Source organism: Pteronotus mesoamericanus, unplaced genomic scaffold, assembly GCF_021234165.1.
Source record: "Pteronotus mesoamericanus isolate MK-2021 breed Mesoamerican mustached bat unplaced genomic scaffold, CSHL_Meso_final scaffold_85, whole genome shotgun sequence".
Taxonomy (NCBI): Eukaryota; Metazoa; Chordata; class Mammalia; order Chiroptera; family Mormoopidae; genus Pteronotus; species Pteronotus mesoamericanus.
The window spans coordinates 79101726-79125425 of record NW_026555329.1 but is presented as its reverse complement, the minus strand read 5'-3'; the positions used below and the strand labels follow the sequence as shown (position 1 = coordinate 79125425).

The window sequence follows — 23700 nt, the reverse complement described above, 5'->3', positions numbered from 1 at the left end:
CGAAAGTGGTTTGCAAAGTTTTGGGCTGGAGCTTTCTCTCTGGTTGTTGCTCCCCTGTCAGGCAGACGAGTTGAAGCTGATAGTGATCAAATCGAGACAATAACTGAGAACAATCAACGTTATACCACACGGGCGATAGCTGATGTACTCAAACTACCCAAATCAATAGTTACTGGTAAAAATGAAAAATGTCTTTTACTTTATGGTAAAAACTAAACAGACTTTTTTGGCCAACCCTATCATACATGCAATCCAGCAACCCACTGCTATGTATTTACCCAAGAGACATGAACACACTACACCCATGGAAAGAACTGCACTTGACATTCATAGTGTCTTTGTTCATTACACCCCAAACTGGAAACAGCCCAGGTATTGATCATTAAAGAATGAGTAAAAATACCACTGTATTCAAAAAACAGAATATTACTCAGGAATAAAACCAGAAACCCAGTGATACTGGCCATAACATGGTAACTCTCAAAAGCATCCTGAACTACAGCAACCTCACACGAAGGGGTACATACGCTCTACTTCCCTTTACATGAAGCTGCCTTGGTGAAGGCAGGCTGACTGGGAAGCATGAAGGGACTTCCTGTGGGGACGGTCACGTTCTCTCTCCTGGTATGGCGTCAGGCTGCACAGGCAAATGTGCCAGTCAAAACACAGCCGATGGAAACCGAAAATGAGTATCAAACTCTTAGTACATGCATAAGTATTTAGGGAGAAATGTGTGCAAGTCTACAACTTACTCTAAACTTCACCTAATAACATGGATGGATACACAGAGGGAATCAGGGCAGAGAGCTATTTCATTAAGGAAGTGCAATAAAATGTTAACTGCAGAATACGGGTCTTCACTATAAAATTCTTTCAAGTTTTCTGTATGTTTGAAATTTTTTATAATAAAAGGCAGACAACTCCAAGACATAAAATAAAATATAACCTTTAAGCCCTCGCCCCTGTGGCTCAGTTGGTTGGAGCATTGTCCTATAAACTGAAAAGGTTGTGGGTTCAATTCCCAGTCGGGGCACCTGCCTAGGATGTAGGTTCGGCCCCCTGGTTGGGAAGTGTACAAGAGGCAACTAACCGACTGATGTTTCCCTCCCGCCCCCCGCCCCTTCCTCCCTTCTTCTCTCTCTAAAGTCAATAAGCATGCTCTTGGGTGAGGATTAAAAAATATATACATAAAGCCTTTAAAAATAAAACAAAGAGTTGAACCTCCGATGTCATTAGCCAAAGATAATTATAAATGCTTTATTATCTAAAACTAAAAACAAAGCTATAAAACTGTTAGGGTGAGGGCTACGGCTAAATTGCTGAACCAAAGCCTGTGCACAGCTTCGGCCCCTTCTTTAAGACCTACAGCAACAGTGCTCTCGGCCAATTATTCACGTAAGACAGGTGTCTTCCCAGCCATCCAGCCTCTGAGGCTGCTAAGTCACGCTGCTCTTCCTCACCTCGCTCCTCATCAAGGCAGCGTAGGGCTCCCGGTGCCCTGGCACGCTCCTGTTGGTACCTTACGGCTGGCCTCCCTCATCACATCCAACGGTCTTAGCTTGGCCACAGCGGCCAGGGCGCTGCGGTCCTCTGGCTCGGACGTGCACCGGCTGCTCCCTGGCCCATGGGGCAGCATGGCTTCAGGACTTCAGCCCGCGTACTCTGCGATCTCTTAATCTGCACAGGAGTCTCATCATTTTATTCCAGGTATCGCTTTTTCTCTTCATTATCTTGGACACTGCAAATTTAGTATCTTCAGTTATGGGAAATTATTTTACATTCTCTATAATACTGTAAATTTTAAGAATCTCCTCTCATTTTTCTCTAGAATTACTACCTAACAGTCAGATATGGGCCTCTGGATTACTTCTCAATGTCCATACCTTTTTGCCTTCCTATTTTACTTTCAAGTTTTCTTCTTGCTCTTCTACTTTTCTTTTTAGAGTCTTGAGTTACCATTTCAGATGTGAGTTTTCTTACAGTCCTGTTTCTAGTTTATGGCTGTATAAGAAGCTTCTCGCATCTGACAATGGTCATCTCTAACATACTTCCTTCTGTTCCATGTATTATCAGTGTCTTCATTTCCCCTTTTATTCTGTTTGTTTTTCCTGCCCTTTCATACAATGATTAATCCTTAGAGATAAGGTGCTAAAAGACCAACTGGAAATGCCGCTGGCCTGAGTGGGGCTGGCGAGTTTTGGGTGACTCACTCTCCCTGGAGCTGGCCTCTCACTGCGGGACCCTCCCGTCACTAAAAGGCTTTCCGTCCCGGGGCCTTCCATCTGCAGAGTGGTCCCGTCCGCAGCAGCACCAGTGCTCTGACCCGGAACTGGAGCCCCGCTCTCTAACTTCACTGCCCACTTTCTACCACGAGCTCTGCGGATGGTTCCTCTTCATGCCAACCTCTGCCAGGCCTCCTGTCCCCGGGGTTTCTAAGATGGTCCCATTCAATGTGTCCGCAATGCCAGCAACAATCCTGACGGGGACGCAGGCTCTCTTGGCGGCCACGTGTTCTGGACTTGGGAGCGGAAGGTGATGCTGAATCCACCCCTTGCCCCCAGCGCTGCAGGCCCAGGGGCTGCCTGGCCGGCGCTCCTCTTGGTGCCGCCTGAGCGGGGGCTTCTTGCACCCTGGTCATCAGCGCCCTGCCTCCACCTGCTTCTCCTCTTTCAAAAAATCGTTGCCTCCTTACCTGTAATGTTTGTTCTCTCGTTCTTTTGTCTTCACTGATTTAAACATTATTTTACTATCATTTTAGTAATGTCACAAGCGGGGAAGTCAGAACAAATTTCAGCAGAGGCCTAGTAATCTGCTGCTTCTGAGCTCCAGCTCCGCGTCTACGGCCACCGCCCTGGCCCACCTTACACGTCAATTCGAGTCACCCTCTCCCTGTCTCAGACCTCTGATCTTGCGGTTGAATCCCACGGGATTTCCAGGTTAACCCTCCTAACACTTGCGTACATCAAGCCATTCGTCCTCAAGTCATATGTCCATCCCAATGGACCTATGACTGAAACAAACAAACAAGAAACCCCCGCACCTCACCTGATTTTCAAGATTCACCGGATGCTGCACCACCCTTCATTCACCGGTTAAACCACGCAAGTCGCCCAGCTGTTTCACAGAGCTCTCCCAGCGCCCAGGCACGTCCTCTGAGTGCTGCGCTCCACTTTCCTGGTCGCCTTCTCCCTCCAGCACGACTTCCTGTCTTCCCCTCCTCATCCATAGTCACCTTCTGAGGTCCACACAAACGCTGCTAGTTCAGGAAACTTCCCAACCTCGGCAGCCTCCAGCCTTCCTCCCCGCCCATCAGACACTCCTAACAACGCTGACGCTGACGGTGCAGTGAGACCGTCAGCGGTCCCATCACAGACACTTTGCCTTCCGTGTACACACCCTCCATGTCACTGAGCAGGCCTTTGAGACAGCTCATAAGAACACCTGAAACATAATAGAAAAATAAAATATAAGCCAGAATAAATATCTACAGAACAAGGAAGCAAAATAGGATACAAAATTCCAATATCCAAGTCAGAATCCTAAGTTACCGGAAAACAAAACAAAACAAACCCGGGTCTCACTATGAATTATTAGAAATAAGCATATCACACATCTGGGGTACTAGCTGCCGAAAGTAATCTTGGTTTCAGCATTTCTAACGGTATGCAGGTAACAGAACCAGCTGCTAAGGCAATTCCTATTTCTGACTCAAGTACAAATACTATCAAAGCAATCAAGGAAAAACGAACTTTCCCACGGTCTCTGGCAAAGATGCTGTTTCTGGACCACACGAGAAGAGTCACAAGTGGTTAGATACAAGTTCACGGTGACGTGATGTCAGGAGACCATTTCTGTTCCCTCGCAGGGATGTTTCAGGCCAAATTCTCCTTCAGGATCAATGACTGGTGAACCACTTGATACAAAAAACCAGAAACCCTACAGATACGTTTACTTTCACCTAGGAAACTGTTTGTGTTAAAGATGACTCTGAAGATTACATACGCGAGTGCAGATAAATACCCGGGCGGACGTTCCCTAGCGAGCGGCCCTGGGACCGCCTGGGTGGCTGAGCCGTGAGCAACACACGGAGGGGGAAGGACGTGCCCCTTCCACTGTGTGCCTTTGTGCACTTCTAATATCTCACAACAGGATTACTTACGTAGAAACAAAAAATTACATGTTCGAAAGCCCCCTAATGGACCTACTCCTGAGTTGCAGTTTTCCCAGTCTATGCAGCTTTAATGCACGAACTGGGAAGCCGTGTCCACATGGGGAAGAGTTCGGCCTCAGCCTGCCCCCCATGTGAAACGCCGGCTGGGAAACCTACACGCGTGGTTTCCTGGGAGAGGAGGCTGGCGCAGTTTGTGTACAAACAGGTGTACACTTCTGAGGGAGCAGCAACCACCTGCCACACAAGGGTGGCCCCAAAGGACGCAGCACAGCCCGCCCCACCCCTGGGGGGTTGTGCCGACACACCACCTTCGCTTTCTGGTTTTCAGGCCTTGGCTTCAAATTGAACATACGACGTGGGGAAATGCTACGGGAAAAGGAAAGAGCAGGCCCTGGTGAGCTGCCAGAGAGAAAGCACTGTGGCGGCTGGGGGCGCTGTCCGACGGGCGCCGTCCCGTGCTGGAAGGGCTCTGCGGCAGGCGCACCCCAACTCCTGGGGCCGTTTCCTGCGGTGGGAAGCTCCGGCCTCGGGCCTCCAGTGGCTCTGCCTGTAGGACGCGAGGCTCCTTCTGCCCCCACAGACCACACTGCCACCCACCATCCTAACACGTGCACCTGTACATGTTACTAAATCGTTTACTTTCTATGATGCGTATTAAAACAAAATAAATATGATCGATAATTAGGAGAAAAATGGTCCAATCCAAAATTATTTTAAAGCAAAAACAGCGCCAGACTGCAAACTGAAATGTCGCTGGTCCGATCCCCAGGCAGGGCACAGGCCTGGGTTGTGGGCCAGGCCCCCGCGCGGGCGCAGGAGGCAGCTGGGTGATGTCTCTCTCACACACACCAGCGTTCCCCCTCCCTCCTCCCTCCTTTCCCCTGTCTAAAAAGTAAATAAAATCTTTAAAAAACTTTTTTAAAAAGAGGAAAACTTAAATATAAAAGTTAGGAGGAAATAAGGAAATGAAAAACCACCAAGAGGTAAAAATAGTCTAAAAATCTAAGAGGTAAGACAAGACGCTTCATTCAGCAGACAACGGGTTAGCTGTTTTTCACTAAGGCACCCAGAACCTGGCAGACCCACATATTTGACTTTTAAAACCGGAGGCTCTTTTCAGAAGGTTCCCTGGAAACCGTCTTTGGAAGCCGACACCTGGGCCTCGCAAGGGTCTGCCCAGGTTCCCTGCAGGCAGGTGCGGCCAGGGAGGTGGGTGGCAGGTTGTGGTGAAGAGCCAGGTCTGCTTCTGCCTCCAAGGAAGGTCGCACACTGTGTCACTCTGGAACCGTTCAATCGTTTGCCAAGGCACACCGTTTGCATGGCTGGTAGGGACAAATCACGGCGGAGGGGTCACGCTGAACACAGAGGTCCCAGGCAAAGCCACGCATGCCTGCCCCTCTTTCCCCAGACAGACCTTCCCACCCTGGGAGAGGCTGCGCACCCTGCTGCGTGGGGGTGACACCCAGAGGCTCTGGGGATGCTGCCAAGGCCTGGCTGTCCCCGTGACCCAAAGCACTGGGCCTCATCTAAGGGGAGAGGGGAACCGATTTGAGACTTTCGGTTTCTACCAAACTTAAACCATTTTCACTTTCTAAAAGTCTACTCAATTAATTAAGCAAAACTAAACAGAATAGAACCATTTTCTACTGCTACTTCTTACCGAACTGGAACTCAAGAGTAGAAATTCCAATAATGAACTTGTATTAAGATCATTTGCACAGATTCGCACTAAAAGTTAAACTAGAAATACTTCCCATTCTCACAGGTCACCACGTGGGCCATCTGACAAACCAGCCAGGGCAGCGGGCCTGCCCCTCACAGCCTGTCGGCAAAGCTATGCAAGAACTAAGTCCTCCTGAGCTGCAGGCAGGCAGGGTTCCCGACCGATGGGGACATCCCTGGCAACGCACATCAATTCACACCCTCCGGCAGCTTCCAAAAGCAAAGACAGCTGGTAATTGCTTGTATCACCTGTAGGGTTTGTTTACAAATGCTCACAGTGCTCTGAGTATATACACCATGAATCAAAAAATTAAAAAAAGGTAAAAGAAAAAACTTAGGCTGAATGTACCATATTCATACTAATAAACAAGAACTCAATTCTAGAGGCAGTTATGCAATATAATTATAAATTCTGTGGGTTTTCTCAAGGATGGGTGCAAGTTCTCAATCCTAAATACTTTAATAGTACTAGCTCAGTAGTGAAAGGTAGAGACAACTTATATTTGCATAAGGAAAACTAATAAACTACATTTTAAAATGCATGCTTCATACTGAAAATCCAGAAAGTACAGGTCATTAAAAAAAGCATCTTGAGGCCCAATACCTACAAATCGCCACTTTCAGTCGGAGCCGGGTAAATTATTTTCACAAGTAGAGAGGGTGCGCTGGGCGTTCACAGTGCATGTGCCCCTTTATGTCCTGCTCTCTCTCGTACTGCAAACATTATTACATATCAGCAAATACTCAATATATTTTAATGGCTATTTATAGCCTTACTGTTAAAGACTGAGGTTGCTTTCCACCGCTTCCTATTATTAAAGTATTCTGAAAAGCCTTGCACATATAATTTGAACACAGCTATTTCCTTTGGACAAAAACGCCCCCAGCAGAGTATGTTTTTATGTCTTTGTATTTCTAAATTTCTCTTCAGAAAGATGCGAGCAAACTGACACTCCCAGCCGCCTGAAGAGCCTCGGCTCCCTCCGCTCTCGCCAACACTGGCTCTAGTCATTTCTTTAAAACCCTTCTCAACCTGATAGGGTAAAGCTTTTTTAAGCTCTTCATTTCCTTAATAATTAACATTTCCCCGTTCGCCTGCTGACAGCTTGCATTTCCTCTTTCTGTGAACCAGTTACGACCCTTAGAGCCTTTCTCTGAGGGTATAAATTCAGGAGAACAGTGGCTTATGTTGGAAAATGAGCTACGTTCACATGCTTAGGTTTGTTTGCTGTAAGCCATGCTCGTTAGGTGAGCAAAATAAGACTCGTGTAAGACCCCTGAACCTGAATAAAAAGTACAAGATAAAACGATACCCACAGACATTCACTGGGCTGGGTGGTTATTTCCAAATGGACCCGGGTCACCTGTCATCTACTGTGAGAACAAGGTGTTCCTCTTTCTGTCTGATCTGCTTTTTGGAGATTGAGTTTCTATAAAGGGAAGAGCATTCTGTAGCTGGATCTTTCCCCTAGACCCCCCACACCTTCGGAAGCACTGGCAAGAGTCAGACACGTTGACCTGAGAGAGGGACGGCCGCAGCAGTGACCTGAGCAGAACGCAGAGCTGGCGGGCGCAGGGCCGCAGCGGGACCAGCCTGCGCTGCACGGCACCCCGCAGAGCGTCCGGGGCTGCTGCCAGGGGCTCGCCCCGGTCCCGGGGTGAACAGAGCCCCGCCTGGGGACCACCAACTGTGCCCCTGAGTGTCAGGACACTGGTTAAATGTGAATTCTGAAGATGCTGCTGTGATGACTTCCTAGGAAAATCGGACATGACCCTCATGTACTGGTTGGGAAAAAGATTTTGAAAAAGACAGGCTACAAAAACAGAATAAACTAATTCAGCTCACAAGGAGAAAAACAGAAGCTTCAAAGTTTATGAGAACGTATGCAGATGAATAGAAAAAAGAGGAAGACATCAACACAGAAGTTTAAATTGCTTCCAAGGGAAGCTAAAATTATGATTTGAGGTGTATAATGATGGCAGGAAAAAAGAAAAAAAGAAAAAGGATTCTGACATGGAAATGCAGGCAGGGGGACCTGGGGCCTTTCAAGAACAGCGAGAACCTTCAACTAGATGGCCTGGTGTCTGGACTGGCGAGACTGGGTGCTGGGTGCAGGCCACGGGGACCCGGCCTCGGGCTGTGCTCCCTGCCCAAACGTCTGCTCCACAGGCAGGACCCAGGTCTGACACCAAAAATAGAACGATGTCCAAAAGGGAAAAGAAATTTCATTTCCTACTTCAAGTTTAAACATAAGGAAACCAACTATTATCTACCCATCTGCATAGGAATACTTCTATTATTTTACTGAAAAAAGAAAAATCCTTGTTGCACTGTAGACACACCCCCACGCACGCACGCACGCACGGGACGTCACAGAAAACTGGACCTCCACAGATGTGCTTGACAGACAGTGGGGAGCAAGGGCTCAAGGCAAAACTTCAGGAGAAAATGAAGCCTCTGTGAAGGGGCTGGAAACAAAGTTAACTGAACAAGACCCTCTGACTGCAGAAGCTCTGGGACCTTCTTTTCTTTCTCCAAATTCTTCTTTTCCTTTGCTGTTTTGAGTTGGAAAAGCAAGAAAGCCGTTCACGCTGCGCCGAGAGCCACGCCCCACCCCTCCGCCCTGAGCGGGTCCCAGACAGCACCAGCGGGCGCCAGAGGTCCCCAGGGCTCTGAAGCACTGCCTCACTTCCAGAAGCAGGTTACTGTCCCCGGGACCCATGTCACGCTTCTCCGGGACAAAGGGAGCCGCCCCGCTGGTAGCTGCTGGCTGGACTTCGGGGAAGAGAGGGGCCGGTCCCCCCTCTCGTCCTCGCCCGGTTTTCCCGCTCCTGCCCGCCTCAGCAGGCTCCTCCACCTGCGCCTGAGGGGCCAGGCCTAGCTTGGAAGAGTGACCCCAGGACAGGGACACACGCAGCCTGCTCCTTCCTCCCAGGGCCAAAAGTGCCTCCGCACCCGAAACATGAACTCGTCAGGTGTCACTGTAAACCAGACCGTAGGAAATTATTTTAAGGGGCACTACCGTTAAGTGGTTCCACAGGATGTTGAATATACACCTCTAAGAAAACTTTTTAAAAAACTGTTACACAAACTAAGGCTGGGCTAAAACTGCAGCAATAGCAACACGTAGTTTCAAGAAGTACTATATATATTAAAGTGACTAAATGGAAATGAAGATGTGCTCTACAAAAATGTCAGATGACTCAAAGTTCTTCTATTTTTGACAATAACATTGATATTGAAAATGTAGGTGAAGGCCCCGGCCAGGTAGCTCAGTTGGTTTGGGAATCATCCTGATGCACCAAGGCTGCGGGTTTGATCTCCAATCAGGGCACATGCAACAATCAACCAATGAGTGCGTCATTACGTGGAACAACAAATTGATGTTTCTATGTTTCTCTCTCTCTCTCTTTCTTCCCACCCTCCCCAAATCCCCTTCCCCTCTCTAAAATCAATAATAATAACAGTAACCTAAAGGCCATATAGTGGATAAGGGCAGTTTCTAGATTCAGACTAAGTTCGGACTGTCATTTATTAGTAGCTGTTGTAACAATTCTACAAATAATTATTGTTACATAATTAGGCAACTTGCTTGAGCTTTTGGAGACCAGGTTTCCGAAACCACGAGGGAAGGGTGACCACCACCAACCCTCTGAGGTAACGTAAGCCTTAGATAAGATGCAGGTGGTCTCTGGCACAATGCCTGGCACACAGGACTCAAACTGTGCCTATGATTTCACAAGTAATATCTAAAGGTTTAAAGTCAGGTTCTCCACTCTTAATGTATTGTCTCAGACCAAACTGGAAGGCAAAGGATAACACTAAATTTAAGAGTAGCAGTCCTAAAATAATTAAAATTATAGGTATCAGAACAACTACAAATTCTAATTATTTGTAGAATAAAAGTATTCAATAATTGCTGCAAGTATACAAAGTTTCTACTTCAAGTTTTTTTAAGAGCAAAAATATCCAATTGCATAAAAAGCCAATCTCATTTAGTCAAAAATTACTTAAGAAATTCCCCAGAGGCAAATCAACCAAATATCCTTGATCTCCACACTAACGCTCCCGTTTTTTGCAAACCAGAAATCCAATCAAGTGCCTTGTCTCACCCGTGGAATTACCAATTACCATCTTCACCTCTATCACTCACAAGAATTAAAAACAAACCAAAAACAAAAAACTGTCACATCCAGCAAGCCACAGACCTCCTGAGTGGAAGAATATCCTCTTATTTGAAAAGACCCTATCCTGCTTAAAAGTGTTTTCCACATCACATGACCCAGCAAATCCCCCTCCTACGTATGCACCCACGAGAACCTAAAACACAGGTCCACACACACACTCTCACACGGCTTTGCTAGCGGCCGCGCCACCTCGCCTGGCCCACAGGGGACATGGCCCGGTGCCGGCACTGGCAAGCAAACGGACGAAGGCGCCCGTACAAGCAGCCCTCCGGACAAAGGAGCGCCGGCTCCTGTTCCAAAGGGGAGGCGCCTGGAAACGCTCTCCTAGGCAAAAGGAGCCAGTCACGAAGGGCCACACACGGTGTGACTCCATGTACATAAAATGTCCAGCACGGGCAAATTCCCGGAGACAGCAAGGACATCAGTGGTTGCCAGAGGCTGGGGGAGGAGAGGCTGGAGAGCGACTGCTACGGGCAGGGCTGCTTTGAGGACGGATGAACCTGTTCTAACACTGGACCAGTGGTTATGGCCGCACAATGGAATGTACTAAAACCACTGCACTGTACACTTGAAGAGAGTGAATTTTATGATGCAAATGATATTCAATAAAGCTGCTATTTTTCTATATTTGACAGTGTAAGTGCATATACACATTGAGTATGTATATACACATACAATAAATTTTAAGTTTAGAGAAGACCATATATAGTTTTGTATCTATTTAAATTAATGTTGATTTTTTAAAGATTCTAAAATATTAGCAAAGATAAGGGCATACTGAAATTATCACATAACCAAGTTTAACAATCACTGATACTTATTAATGATTTAAACTTAAATTGCCATTGAACTAGCAACTTTAAACTCCTAGAACCAGCAAATCAGTAGGACTCTGCTCTCTAGTAAGTTAGCTTAAATTTCCATTCCTTCCACCCCCCTTAACCCCCGTGGCGGACAGCAGTCCAGCGTGCACATCATGCGCCACAAAATGAGTGAGTAAAACTCCTTTTTGATACTGTATTTGTAAACAGGGCATGAAGCAAGATGCTCGCTCTGTGCAGTCGCCCTCCTGATGGGGGCCGAGAGTCGGTGCCAGCGGCTCCGTGGGCCAGGCCAGTTCTGAGGCGATGGCTCTGCTCTGCCCCACGGGCCACGGTGATGCCAGTGCTCCCCTGCCTGCCCAGCGCCGTGCGGCAGCGCTCGCTGCCGCGAGGGAAGCAGTCTGTTATCTAAAGAGCGTTTGAAGGATGGCTACTGCAATACTGGCACTAAAATTTTACTTAATTACTTAGTTTTAACGATTTCAAATGTAGGCAGCCACAGGTAGCTTGTGGCCGCCACACTGAACGGCACTGCTTTAAACCACCAACTAGCCAATTTCATCTCTGCTCAAAAAACTTAAGAGTTAATCTTTAAAGCTAAAAATGAACTCGGGATTTTATCACAGGACGAACTGGAAAGAGAAAACATGATGTCAAATTTCTAACAATGCACAGATCACACTAGTCAAGAGACTTCTAAGCAAATCGCCCCCGGCCCCCTCAGTAGGATACGTGTAGAGTTCCATGTATCTGGACTTGGCCATGCTCTGTCTGGTGTACACCTGCTGGATGCCAGCTCTGAGGTCGTCCCAGATCTGGTCAAGGCCAATCTGCTTCAGTCCGTGGGGGTTCTGACTCCTGTTCGATGACATTGTGAGTAGTATTCGGAGGTTGTCCAGTGCAGCAATCCTTATTCAAGGTACAACTAATTCTCCATTAGATGAAAATATACAGTATCATTCCAAATTTATTCACAGCAGTTGAGAAAGGATGTCCTTTAATTGTAGAGAATGAAATCTCATCGCAGGCAAACCTGAAGAAGAAATAAAGGGAATGAATTAATTCCTTCTCAACATCCTGGGGTGGGTAACAGGGTACCTGTCACACGTTGATAGAACACTCAGTCTGCAGGCATCAGCACCTGCTCTAAGCACCAAAGATCTTTTACCTTTGTAGATGGAAACACTTCTTCTGTAGGATATAGGTATAGAAATATGCTTCTTTAGACAGTTAAAATCATTAGAACTATCAGCGCCCATGAGAAAAGCTGAGTAAAATTTGCACAGGGACAGCTAACGTTGCCTTTCTTTTGTCTTCTAAAAGTATCAAAACTTCAATGACAATCAGAAAGATAAACGGAAGGAAAAACAAAATCCCAGAATGCAAAACACAAATAGCTAAGTAGTAGGAAAAACTATTCACTCTAGTTAGTTATCTGTGAATTTCAGTAACTTTTCACTTAGCACTGGGCAAAATGCAATGCTGGGAAAGGGAGGCTGAAGGTAAAGGGGAATGTCCATTCCCTTTTTAGAAGGGAGTGTGTTAAGACTTGGCAAAATGTAAAAGGCACTCTGAATTCAGGGAGGCCCGGGTCTGAAGCTCAGCCCCTCGCCTACTAGGTATGTAGTCCTGGGTAACTTACTGACCTCTCCTCTGCAAACCTTGATCCCCTCGTCTGCAAAGCGGGGCCACTTTCCTAAATAGTTGTTAAGCTAGTGCATACAAAATATTTAACACGTAATAAATGCTTAACAAACGGTAACTGCTATTATTTATTCCTAAGTGTCCGAAGCTACTGCAAAATACAATTTATGATGCTACAGGGTCTTGGATTCACAGATAAAGGGCCTTAGCTATGCAACACTGTATTAAGTGAGCACTTGTCCATGTGTCATATTACAGACATACTTTAAGGGTCATCTGTGTACAGCACATCACAATATGTAGGTTTTTAAATTCGTATTGCTAGCGTGACATTAAGAAACACTGAATTATTGTAACGGCATGAGAAAGAATGTTGTGGGGAGGTAAACGTAAACAGAACAGAAAGAACAGACCGCCCCACGGGGCAGGTGTGGGCCACCCCAGCGTGCAACCCCGCCCTCTCAAGTGGTGCTGCGACCCTTTGAAAATTTAGGCCCATTAGGTCCCGAGTATGGATTAAGTCTGAAGTACTGAAACCTAAATCATCTCTAGCATCTGTCACTGGAGCTATTGGACTTAACGTTTTATGAAACCACATCAGTTCACATCCTGAAAGTATTTTATGTCATACATTCCAACAGATATGTTCAAATGTAGAATAAAAAAGAGTCAAACAAGAATTCCCTCAAGTTTTAAGGAAACCAGCAACTCAGCAAAGGTTTCCTAAACAGAATGTCAATCAGAGTTCCCTTCCCTGCACCTTGGGAGTATCATACCAACACCCGCAGGCAGTCATCGGGCTGTTCTGTACGGGTGGCACCACCTCACAGCATCGCCCATTTAAACCCACATTCTCTTCTCTGGTACTTATTTAATTTTCTCCAAAGGGGAAATTACCACTTAAATTCTCCAGCCCAGATCTCTTCTCTGAACTCCAGGCATGTCTATACCCGAGTGCCTTGGCCGCATCTCCCGATGCCCCAAGCCCAGCAGAGCCCAATGAACTCAGGATCTGCCCCTAAACCCTGCCCTCCACCGGCGCTGCACGTCTCAGTCTCAACGCCAACACCGTGTGTCCGCACAGCAGAGACCTGCCACGCCCCCCCGTTCCTCATATGGCAGCTGAGGCAGAGAGTACAGACCGATTAGACAGTCAGTAAGAGAACGACGGAGGGGGGCAGGAGGAGGGGCAAGGTAACCTGAAGCAGAAAAGCCTTCACTGTGGCGCCGTCAGGTCCTCTCTGTCTCCTCCGGTGCCCCTTACCAACCTCTCCCCGCCACCCTCTCTGGACGCCACACATGCCCCCAACTTTCTCGGACAGGCCCATCTCCTCCCTCCTGAGGGGTTTTGCATCTGCTGTTGCTTCTGCCGGGGGGGTTCCTCCCCTTTCTCACCAAGCTGGCTTCCAGCCACTCGTCCAGCCAGGTCAGGCCCACGAGGGAGCTCCCTGACAAGGCTCAGGCTCGCCCGCCGCATGGACTTTCCTTTCCTAACTCTCATCAAAGTCGCAATTTCATGCCCAAGTCTCACCTCTTGGGTGGGAAGGGTCCCCAGGCACAGAGGCTGCCCCTTTGGCTCCCCCGAGGAGCGGGGAGCCCGGCTCAGGGCCCAGCACCGGCACCAAGCTCAATCAATGTGTTGCATAACTAAACGAAAGAATAAATTAAGGAACGGAAAAACCATGTATTTAAAGGATTTACAAATAAGGACAGTGCCATTGAACGTCTGAACTTGCCTCAAATCCCCCTTTAGAATCTCTACAAAATTCTACTTTGTTTCTTCTAAACTTTTTCTTTCACATACTAGATTTTAGACTAAAAAATTTATTTCTTGCTCTTTTGGTTATTAATGTTTAATGTTATCCTACTCATTGCAAACGTGTACATAATTTAACAGTGTTTAAACAGACTTGAGAGTGACAGAAATTTAGTGACCATTATTATTTACTTAACAAACATTTCGCAGGCAGGCACTGGGCGCTGTCCTGGGCGCTGGTCATGTGCTGCGAAGCAGCAAACAGACGCGGTCTCCCTTCAGAATACCAATGCTACGGGATAAAGCCTCTCTCTAAGGAACCAACCCAGAGGTCACATTTGCTACAGAGGTCAACCTCAGAGACAGCTCCCGACCCTCTGACGGATGGAGACGGACTCAAAGAAGCAATCCAGTAAGTCAGGGTCACGCCAGAGGGCGGCAGGGCCGCAGCCAGGGCTCTGGGTGCTCAAGCCAGTATCCCCGACACCCCAGCCTGAAGTTTAGGCTCTCTCATTTATAAGATGTCAGTAAGCAGGGAAACCATTAGAAGAGCCATAGGAATAAAACACAGATTCACTGATAATCTATGTATTAATCTTAGAAACTCAAAGAACTCCAAGTTAAAAAGCTGATAGTTTGGCCCTGGCTGGTGTGGCTCAGTGGAGTGCCAGCCTGCAAACCAAAGGGTCACCAGTTCGATTCCCAGTCAGGGCATGTGCCTGGGCTGCCTGCCAGGTCCCCGGGGGCAGGGGGGAGTGCGAGAGGCAACCACACATTGATGTTTCTCTCCCTCTCTCTCCTTCCCTTCCCCTCTCTCTAAAAATAAATAAAATTCTTTTTTAAAAAACTGAGTTTGAAAGAGCTAACAAATCAGCCCTAACTATATCAGTATTAAATGTATTCAAATAATTTGAAATTTAAGGAAGCTGAAATTTTTTTAAAAAGCCTGACATTTTTAAAAAACTAAGGACACTGCATGTATCAGAACAGCCTAAAGGGTTCAAGACACCACTTATCAAACAAACACCCCTCCACACCCAAAGAAACAGTCAATGTGGGTTTTTTCTACAACCCCTCCACATCAAAATCTGTCAAGAATCTTAAGCAGACTTCGTGAAAAGTCGGAAAGGTTCGAATGATTTTTAGGTAAGAGGTAAAAATATTTTCCTAACAGTACACCACATCTCACAGCCGCAAGACTTAGGACAGCCAGAAAGCCAACAGATATTAAAAACAACAAAAAAGTAAACAAAATATACTAGGTCTGCCCAAAGTCCAGTCATTGTTAATGAGAACAGTGTGTGCGACATCGATGTCGCCTGGCGGCCCAGGAGAGTGGACTGGAATGCGTGAGTGTGAACAATGATGATGTCACTGCACTAGTCGGTGGGGGCGGCAGACGCAGTCGAGTGAGCATGTGTACTGTGTGGCTGTAACACTGCATATGAGTAGAGCAAGGAATCCGCGTCAGATTTTGCGTTAAGTTTGGACATCCCTCCGCGGAAACTGTTCCGGTGATCCAGAAGGCCGCAGCTGTGGTTAACCGGAGAATGGCAGCTTCATCAGGACAACGTGCCCGCTCACGCATCACGTCTGGTGCAGAGATATTTGGTGAAACATGAAATCACCCAGGTGACTCAGTCCCTACAGCCCAGACCTGGCACCCTATGACTTCGGGGTTTTCCCAAAACTAAAATCACCTTTGAAAGGGATGTGACTGCAGACCCGCAATGAGATTCAGGAAAATACAACGGGGCAGCGGATGGCAACTGGGAAAACTGTGTGAGGTCCCAAGGGGCCTATTTTGAAGGGGACTGAGGTGCTACTGTCCTGTGTACAATGTTTCTTTCATTTTGTATCTTTTTCAATAAATGTCTCCAGTTTTCACATTACATGGCTGGCTGGATACCTTCTGAACAGACCGCATATACGCAGGGTATTAGGCAGTTTTCCAAAGTCCTCTGGGACAGATGGGTGGGAGGTGCTTTCCTTCTGCACGGGGTGACTCAGTGGTGCCTGTAATCATCTCTGATAGCCACTACCTGAATCTGAAACCTGAGCGAATCATACGAGGGGGGACCAAAAGACCCCCTGGAATTTATTTATAAAAAATTGTGTATTTATTCTTACATATTTAAACTCCAGTCACCTTCAAAGTCGTCTCCATTTGATGCAATACATGTAACGAGACTTTTTTCCACTGCTCAGAACAGTTTTTGAACTTGTCAATTTTGATGCTTTTTAGTGCTTCTGCCGTTTTTCATTTCACCTCTTCCACATTGACAAAAAGTCCCTTTAAGGATTTTTTTTATGGGGGAAACAAAAATTCACTTGGGGCAATAGTGGATAAATTGGGTAGGGAGGGGGGAGCCCAGGAGTCATGCTGTTTTTAGTAAAAAACTGCTGAACACTCCGCGATGTGGGCAGGTGCACTCGTGAATCACCCATCGTGAAATCAGCAACCACGCTGAAATAGTCTTCAAAAAAAAAAATTTTTCACTGAGGCCAAACACAGCCTCTCACCACAACGTCAGCTGGCACACAGATACAGATGGGTTCCCAGAACATTCACCCAGTGGGGGACGCCTGTGCTACAAGGGGCCCGCCCTCCTGAAGGTAATTCCACTTTTGTTTGGGTCCCCCCTCGTAGACTGCTGGCATTACAGGGTTTACTGACTATGGTCAGTGGCACCCGGGAGGAACACTGAAGTTTCTGGACACAGAATCTGCAGATTTGCTACTCCACTACTTGGAAGTGCAAGAAACCGAGGCACAGAATGCAGCCCACCAGGGCGGCAACTGTGGCAGAGCCAGTGGTACCCTTCCCACCAGTCACTGGCCATGAAGCTGAAGTGAAATTGCGCATGTACACCCCCCGCAACACCCCCGGAAAGTAAGATGATGCAAAAGCACACAGGAGCCCAAGTCACCAGGTCTAATGCAGAAGGGGGTTGTATGCTTCAGGACTTGTCCCAATGATAAGTCTGTTGTTTCAAGGGGACGTGAAAGCCAACATGATCGATATTAAACTCTTTAACACTTCATACACTAATCAACCAACCTGTTTCTCAAGATGAACGGCGTACAAAATTCCTTCATGGAGTAGAAGTGTGAACTGACTGCTAAGGATTCTGAAAAATACACCCTCTCTGCTATCAGTGGTTCGGAGTGTCACTAAGCAATGAAAGGGCTGTTTTAAAAGAGCACTCACTGGACATCGCCTAATAGAACAAGAAGGGCATTTGGGAAATGCTGGATCCAGGGACGCTGAATGCTTTATTTTGTTTGCTACAAGACTTCAGAGGCCGTAATAAGTGAACCTGTTTTGTGAATTTCCATCAGAAAAACAGCATAAAGCATCTCCTCAAACTGACTTGGCCATGGAGCATTTTTTCCTGAACATGCCTCAAGACTGGTTTTTCAAGAAATCCCTGTTTTCAAGGAACAAAATTAAAAGAGAGAAAAGAAATCCGTACTGATCCCTACTGATTCCTAGCCCTTGGATCAATCACACACTGCTCTGCAACTTTTCCCACTTAGTAATGAGGTATACCTCACTTCACAATGACACACACCTCACTGTTTTTGTGAGCTATAAGATATTCTGCTGTTCATCACACTACTCCCTGGCTAAAGAGCTCCTGGGTGTTTTACTTTTAAAGTTATAAGGAACACTGCAACGAGCAGCCATGGAAGTAGTTCTCTCCTGCTGACAGGAGTGGGTATATGACAGATGCCTACATGTGGCTGCAAGGTGAACGGACTACGGGACCATCTACTGGGACAGAACAGACCAGAGGCGCGCCAAGATCGGTGGCAGGTGGGTTACTTCTGCACAGGTGACTCTGGTGCTTGTGGTCATCTCTGACAGGCACTACTTGAGCCTGGAACCAGAGTGAGTCAGAGAAATTACAGAAAGATGAGCTAAACTGAGTCCTGAGGAACACTCTGAAACTGACTAGATGATGGGGAACCCACAGTTTGTATTTGCAACGTTAAAGCCCCAAACAGTAAGAGCCTCCCCGCCCTGCCGCCCAAGGCCTAAGGAAGTAAAGGGCACGGCTGGCGGGACCCGACAGCGGTTACTGCCATTACTTCTGTCTGCTCTTGGGGAAATCCCTTAATGACTCATGGGTCAGGATTAAATGAGGCAGCACCATGTTTCATAAATGCTAGATATTGTTTTCATCATCATGAAATGATGCTTTGGGCTTCGGTTTCATTTAAGTCACTGGTGACCTCAGCAAGGACAGTTCTGCTGTGGTTTTAAGGGCAGAAATGAAACTGGAACGGGTTGGAAGGGACCAAAATGCAGGCTATCTTTAAAACCTTGGCCGTGAACGAGGGCAGAAAGCGGGCAGGGGATGTAATGTAGAGTGAGGGTGCCCTCACGCCCTCTCACGAGAAAGAGCAAGGGACACAGGAGACGCGGTTGTGGCGGGCCAGGCTGTGGATCAGAACGGAGCTCTGGGGGCAGGGGGGGTGCCTGCGCAGAAGCACCCAGATGCTGGGTGCGACGTGGAGAGGAAGAGCTCGGGCCGGGCGCCAGAGCGTCCACGGACTCTGGAATCTGGCAGCGAGCAGACGACAGCGAGGGGCATGGGCAATGTGGGGACTGCAGAGAGCCACACCTCGGCTCTGTGGGGTCGCAGGAGGAGCTAGGAGGTTGAGGAGCAGGACTCGGGAAAGCTCCAGGAAAACCGAGGAGCGGAGAGAGGGGAGCAGGAGGGGTTTTGGTCAGAGGGCGTCCAAGCAGCTATGAGGGGTTAGTTCAGAGGATGGAAAGCAGACCGTGGGGCTCCGAGACAGGGGGCATTCAAGCCTCTGGTGTCAGGGGGACGGTGGCCTGGCCCCTGGACAGGGGGACAGGGCTACAGGGCCAAGCAGTTCTCGCCACGTGTCTAACCAAGTGAGCTCTGTGCGGTCTCCTAACATTGTTCCCCTGACAGTTCCCACATACAGAGCAGACAGGAATATAAACTCTTAACACTTCGTTTTTTCCCATCCACCACCTTCCATGCAGAGTACAAATCTGCCACTGCAACTTAGTCATCTTTCAAAAATCAAGACAGCCTTTCACCACTGCCAGCTCTAAGGAAAGAAGTCAATGGAGGAAGCATCGTGAAAAAAAAAATCACAGAATCTTCTTATACTACCTTCTGCAAACTCTAGTTTCATCACACTGTAAGCAGATATAAGGCATAAGATCAGGGGGAAAAGCTTAAGAAAAACTGGTAAACCATAAATTCTTAGGACTTTAATGAACATAACTACATTTCTCCTCCAGGGAAGGAACCCATACATTTTAAAGTAATCAGGGAAGAAGCCCTGGCTGGTGTGGCTCAGTTGGCTTGGAGCATCGTTCTGTAAACTCAAAGGCTGCAGCTTTGCTTCCGGGTCAGGGCACACACACACATCAACCAGTGAATGAAGAAGCAGAACAACAAAATTGAGGTTTCTCTCCTCAGTCCCGTCTAAAATCAATAAACATATCCTCTGGTGAGGATTAAATAAATAAATAAAACTAAGTTTAGCCTGTCCAGTTTAGTGACATTTTAAATCTGGTTAAAATGCAAATGATCCGGGATATCACTTAATAAGCCATTACACTTGCTTTGTACTACCTGATTAGATGTACACCACCTGCAAAACAAATGATTTGGACCTACAGACACTTGGCCTATATACACCAGGGAATACGGAACATGTGCTACTGTTAACACTGGTTATGGAAACGACAACAGAAACCCCAAACCTGGAAACAACCTGCATATGTCCACCAACAGAACGCACAAATAAACTGTAGGAGTCACACAAAAGATCACACACAACGCGAGTCAATTTCACATCCATACTTCAACGTGGATGAACTGTGGAAAGAGTCCTGAGAAAAGAGACAGAAGATCACACAGTATGATACCATTTTTATATGGAAGATTTGAAGGGGAAAAGAAAGAGGACTTCTATGAGGGGAAGGCCGGCGACCCCCAAGATGGAAAGACGCTGTAGTGACCAACTGACACAGACCTGGCTAAGGCACTGGCCACCGCGGTTTTTACTGTGCTTATGTTTAAAAAGCAAAAACAAAACCACTACACTTCCCAGAGACGTATTCTTGCGGGTGAAAATGACAGGATGGCTGGGATCTCTCACCTGGGTCACTAACGGAAGTCTCTCCACTCGTCTCTCACCAGCCTCACCCCCTCCGACCTACTCCCCACATCGCTTCCAGGTTAATTCCTAAAATGCAAATAGCTATTCATTCTAATAAATTACACTCCACCCTAAACCTCCCCCCCCCCCCCCCCCCCCCCGCCGCCCCAGACGGCGCCCATCACAGGGAACTGCCTGCTCCAGGCCAGTTCACTAACTCTGTAAGGAAGGGACCCAGTATTTACTACAGGCTACAAGGCCAAACTCCGCGCCACCAGGAGCTGTAGTATTTTCTCTCACTGAACCCCTACCACGCCACATTCTCTTCATGGTGCTGTCTACTTCTTACAAATGAGGAAACGCGCGCTCAGACGTGTTAAGTAAGCTGCCCAGAGACACTCTGCTAATACGTGGAAAGGATTCAGACCCAAGCATTTGGATTCCAAAGCTGCATTCTGTCCATCACCCACCTGCCCCCACAGGCTGTTCCCACCGAAGGTGAAGATGAGCTCCTTTACAAGGTGCTACCAAGACTTCCTCTTCAATTTGCAATGACAACCCTGCTTCCAGGGGCGGCAGGCAAAGGACAAGCAGAAGCTCCAGGACGGGACGGTGCGATGACAAGTCCGAATGACAGCAAACCAACAGGCCGAGGAAAAGCCAGCAAATTCATGAACTGGACATTTATTTATACTAACATCCCCCAAACTATTGAAAGCTTTCTATTTTACCCAAATAATCGTTAATTAGCATTTGACTGCTAATTATTTTTTTTTATTTTAAAAATTCTCACTTGAGGACATGTTCACTGATTTTATGGGGGGGGGGAGAGGGAGGGAGAGAGAGAGAGAGAGAGAGAGAGAGAGAGAGAGATTGACTGGTTGCCTCATACACATGCCCCGACCAGGGTTAAATGCTAATTATTTTTAAATTTCACTTGTTTAATCAAGACGGAATCTAAACTTCAAGATCTTGTAAATGTAGACCACTTATTTGTGCATTCAGTAATTAGGGTTCTACTGTATATCTACTAGGAAGGGCAGTTACTACTTTAGATAAGCCTACACGACTTCATTAAGAAATTAAAGGTTTACAAAATTTATACTTATAAAATGTAAATATAGCATTCCATTTCTATATAGAAGAGAATTACAATTAAGTTGAAATAATTACAGATTATAAGAATTTAAAAATTCCAATTAGTATCTTAATAAATGGCTTTCTAGAGATAAGAGCTGAGTTTAGTCTCCACTTAAAGTCATTCAAAATCTTTAAATCCATGGCTATAAGAGAAATAACATAAACCTATGCCCAAATTGGAAATGGATTCTGTTATTTCTCAAACAACCAAGGAGCCAAATTCCAAAGAACTAAATGTATAAGAATCACTCAAATTGCCTTGTTTATGTCTTTATTCAAAGTTCATCATTGAACATTTGGGGCATTAAAAGACAACATTCAGTTAACATAAATTTACCACATGACCCTTCAATTCTACTACTAGGTCTCTAACAACCCAAACAAAACATATCTTCACCCAAAGACCTGCATACACATGTTCACAGTGCCTTATTTAGAATAGCCAAAAGGAGGAAAAAGGAGGAACAATTTTAATGCCTATCAATGCATGAACGGATCAGCAACATGTCACCCAGTCCTATAAAAAAAGAAACCACCATTCAGCAATGAAAAATGAAGTAAGGATACATGCGACGGCACCATGACCCTCCAAACCATTACACCAGTGAAAGCCAGAGGCAACGGCCACATACGACATGATTCCATTTATTATATGAGATCTACAGAACAGGCGAGTTGCCGGGACAGGAAGCAGACAGCGCTTCGCTGGGGTGGAGGGCGGGCGACTACACACAGGCACAAGGGACCTCGTGGGGGTGAGGGCAACGCTCTGCAACCAGACTGTGGCGATGGCTGCACAGCTCTAACTTTACTAAAGTCCTGACGTACACATTTAACACTAGTAACTTTTATGGTACGTGAATTATATACCAATAAAGCTGTTAAGAAAAAAAAAAACAGCTTTAAAGCACGCTAGCTATAACTTTTATGGGTCAAATTCAGTTCATTCACAGAAAGACATGTATCTCTACAAAATGCCTAGGTCCTGCATACGCAGGGGCCGCAGAATGAAAGGCAGTAATACGGAGTGTTCTGTTGGGAAGAAACGCTACGAACTTAGGATATTACTGATGGGGGTGGCTCATATTCTTCTGCAACATATATAAACAAGCGACAGCTAATTATAAGACTTAGTGGAAGCTACCTGAGCTGTCAGGTGGCACACGTGATTTACTGCTGTATTAAAGGCACAGACAAAACCGCAGCACGAGGTCAGAGGGCCTGAGAGCTCTGCGAACCTGGGCCGACAGAGGACACCAAGGGCAGTGACATCAACCGGGAGGCTGTTGGGCCGACAGAGGACACCAAGGGCAGTGACATCAACCGGGAGGCTGTTGGGCCGACAGAGGACACCAAGGGCAGTGACATCAACCGGGAGGCTGTTGGGGTTGAGGTAAGGCTCCACTTAGACGTGCAGCTTAAAGCCACACCCAGCAGGCGCTGTGGTGAGCCGATGGGACACGGTGGCACTGGTGAGGACAAATTACAGATGACAAGGGCTGTCTCTCAAACATGTACTTTCACACCTCCAAAAATTTTTCTCCAGGTTCCCGAGTTTCACAGGGAGTACATTAACAACTCAGAACAGCAATGGCCGCCGGTGGGGGGCCCGAAGACACAAGTAGTAGCGGGGCTCACCTCAGGGCGGTACAGGTGCCACTTACCCTTTGACCCCGCAACCTCACTTCCGGGAGCCGCTCCCCAAAATAAGGCGGCCCCAAACCACAACAAGATCAAGTTGGGTGATTGCCAAGGCTGAAAATCAACCCAAAATCCATCAATAGGGGACAGAGGACTAAATTATGCATGTCCACACAATGCAGCATTGTGCAGTTATAAAAAGGAAGAAAAATGAGTTCCACTTACTGATAACAACAACACAGTGATTTCTTAGTGGACACATTAACTGAAAAGACCAAGTACGTGCAGGTGGGGTAGGGTGGGTAATCCTAACACACAGGTATAGCTACAAGTTTTTCCTTCCAAAAAGAACAAAATGGGAGGACAAACCAGAAACTAAAAATGGGTGCCAACGAGGGAGGAAGAAACAAGGTGGAGGAGCTGGGTTCCCGTGAGGCTCCGGAGGGCTGTGGGTGAAATTCCAG

The 23700-nt window shown here is 46.9% G+C and overlaps 1 protein-coding gene across 3 annotated transcripts in view; it reads right to left on the bottom strand.

Moving 5' to 3' along the window:
• The window catches only part of CUL1 (cullin 1), an 86066-nt gene that overhangs the window by 45139 nt on the left and 17227 nt on the right, over positions 1–23700 (bottom strand). For all 3 annotated transcript variants that reach the window (XM_054564257.1, XM_054564258.1, XM_054564256.1), the window contains exon 2: positions 11635–11935. In XM_054564257.1, coding sequence (XP_054420232.1) covers positions 11635–11774 — 140 coding nt within the window. In that variant the 5' untranslated portion in view covers positions 11775–11935. The remainder of the gene's footprint in view (positions 1–11634; positions 11936–23700) is intronic.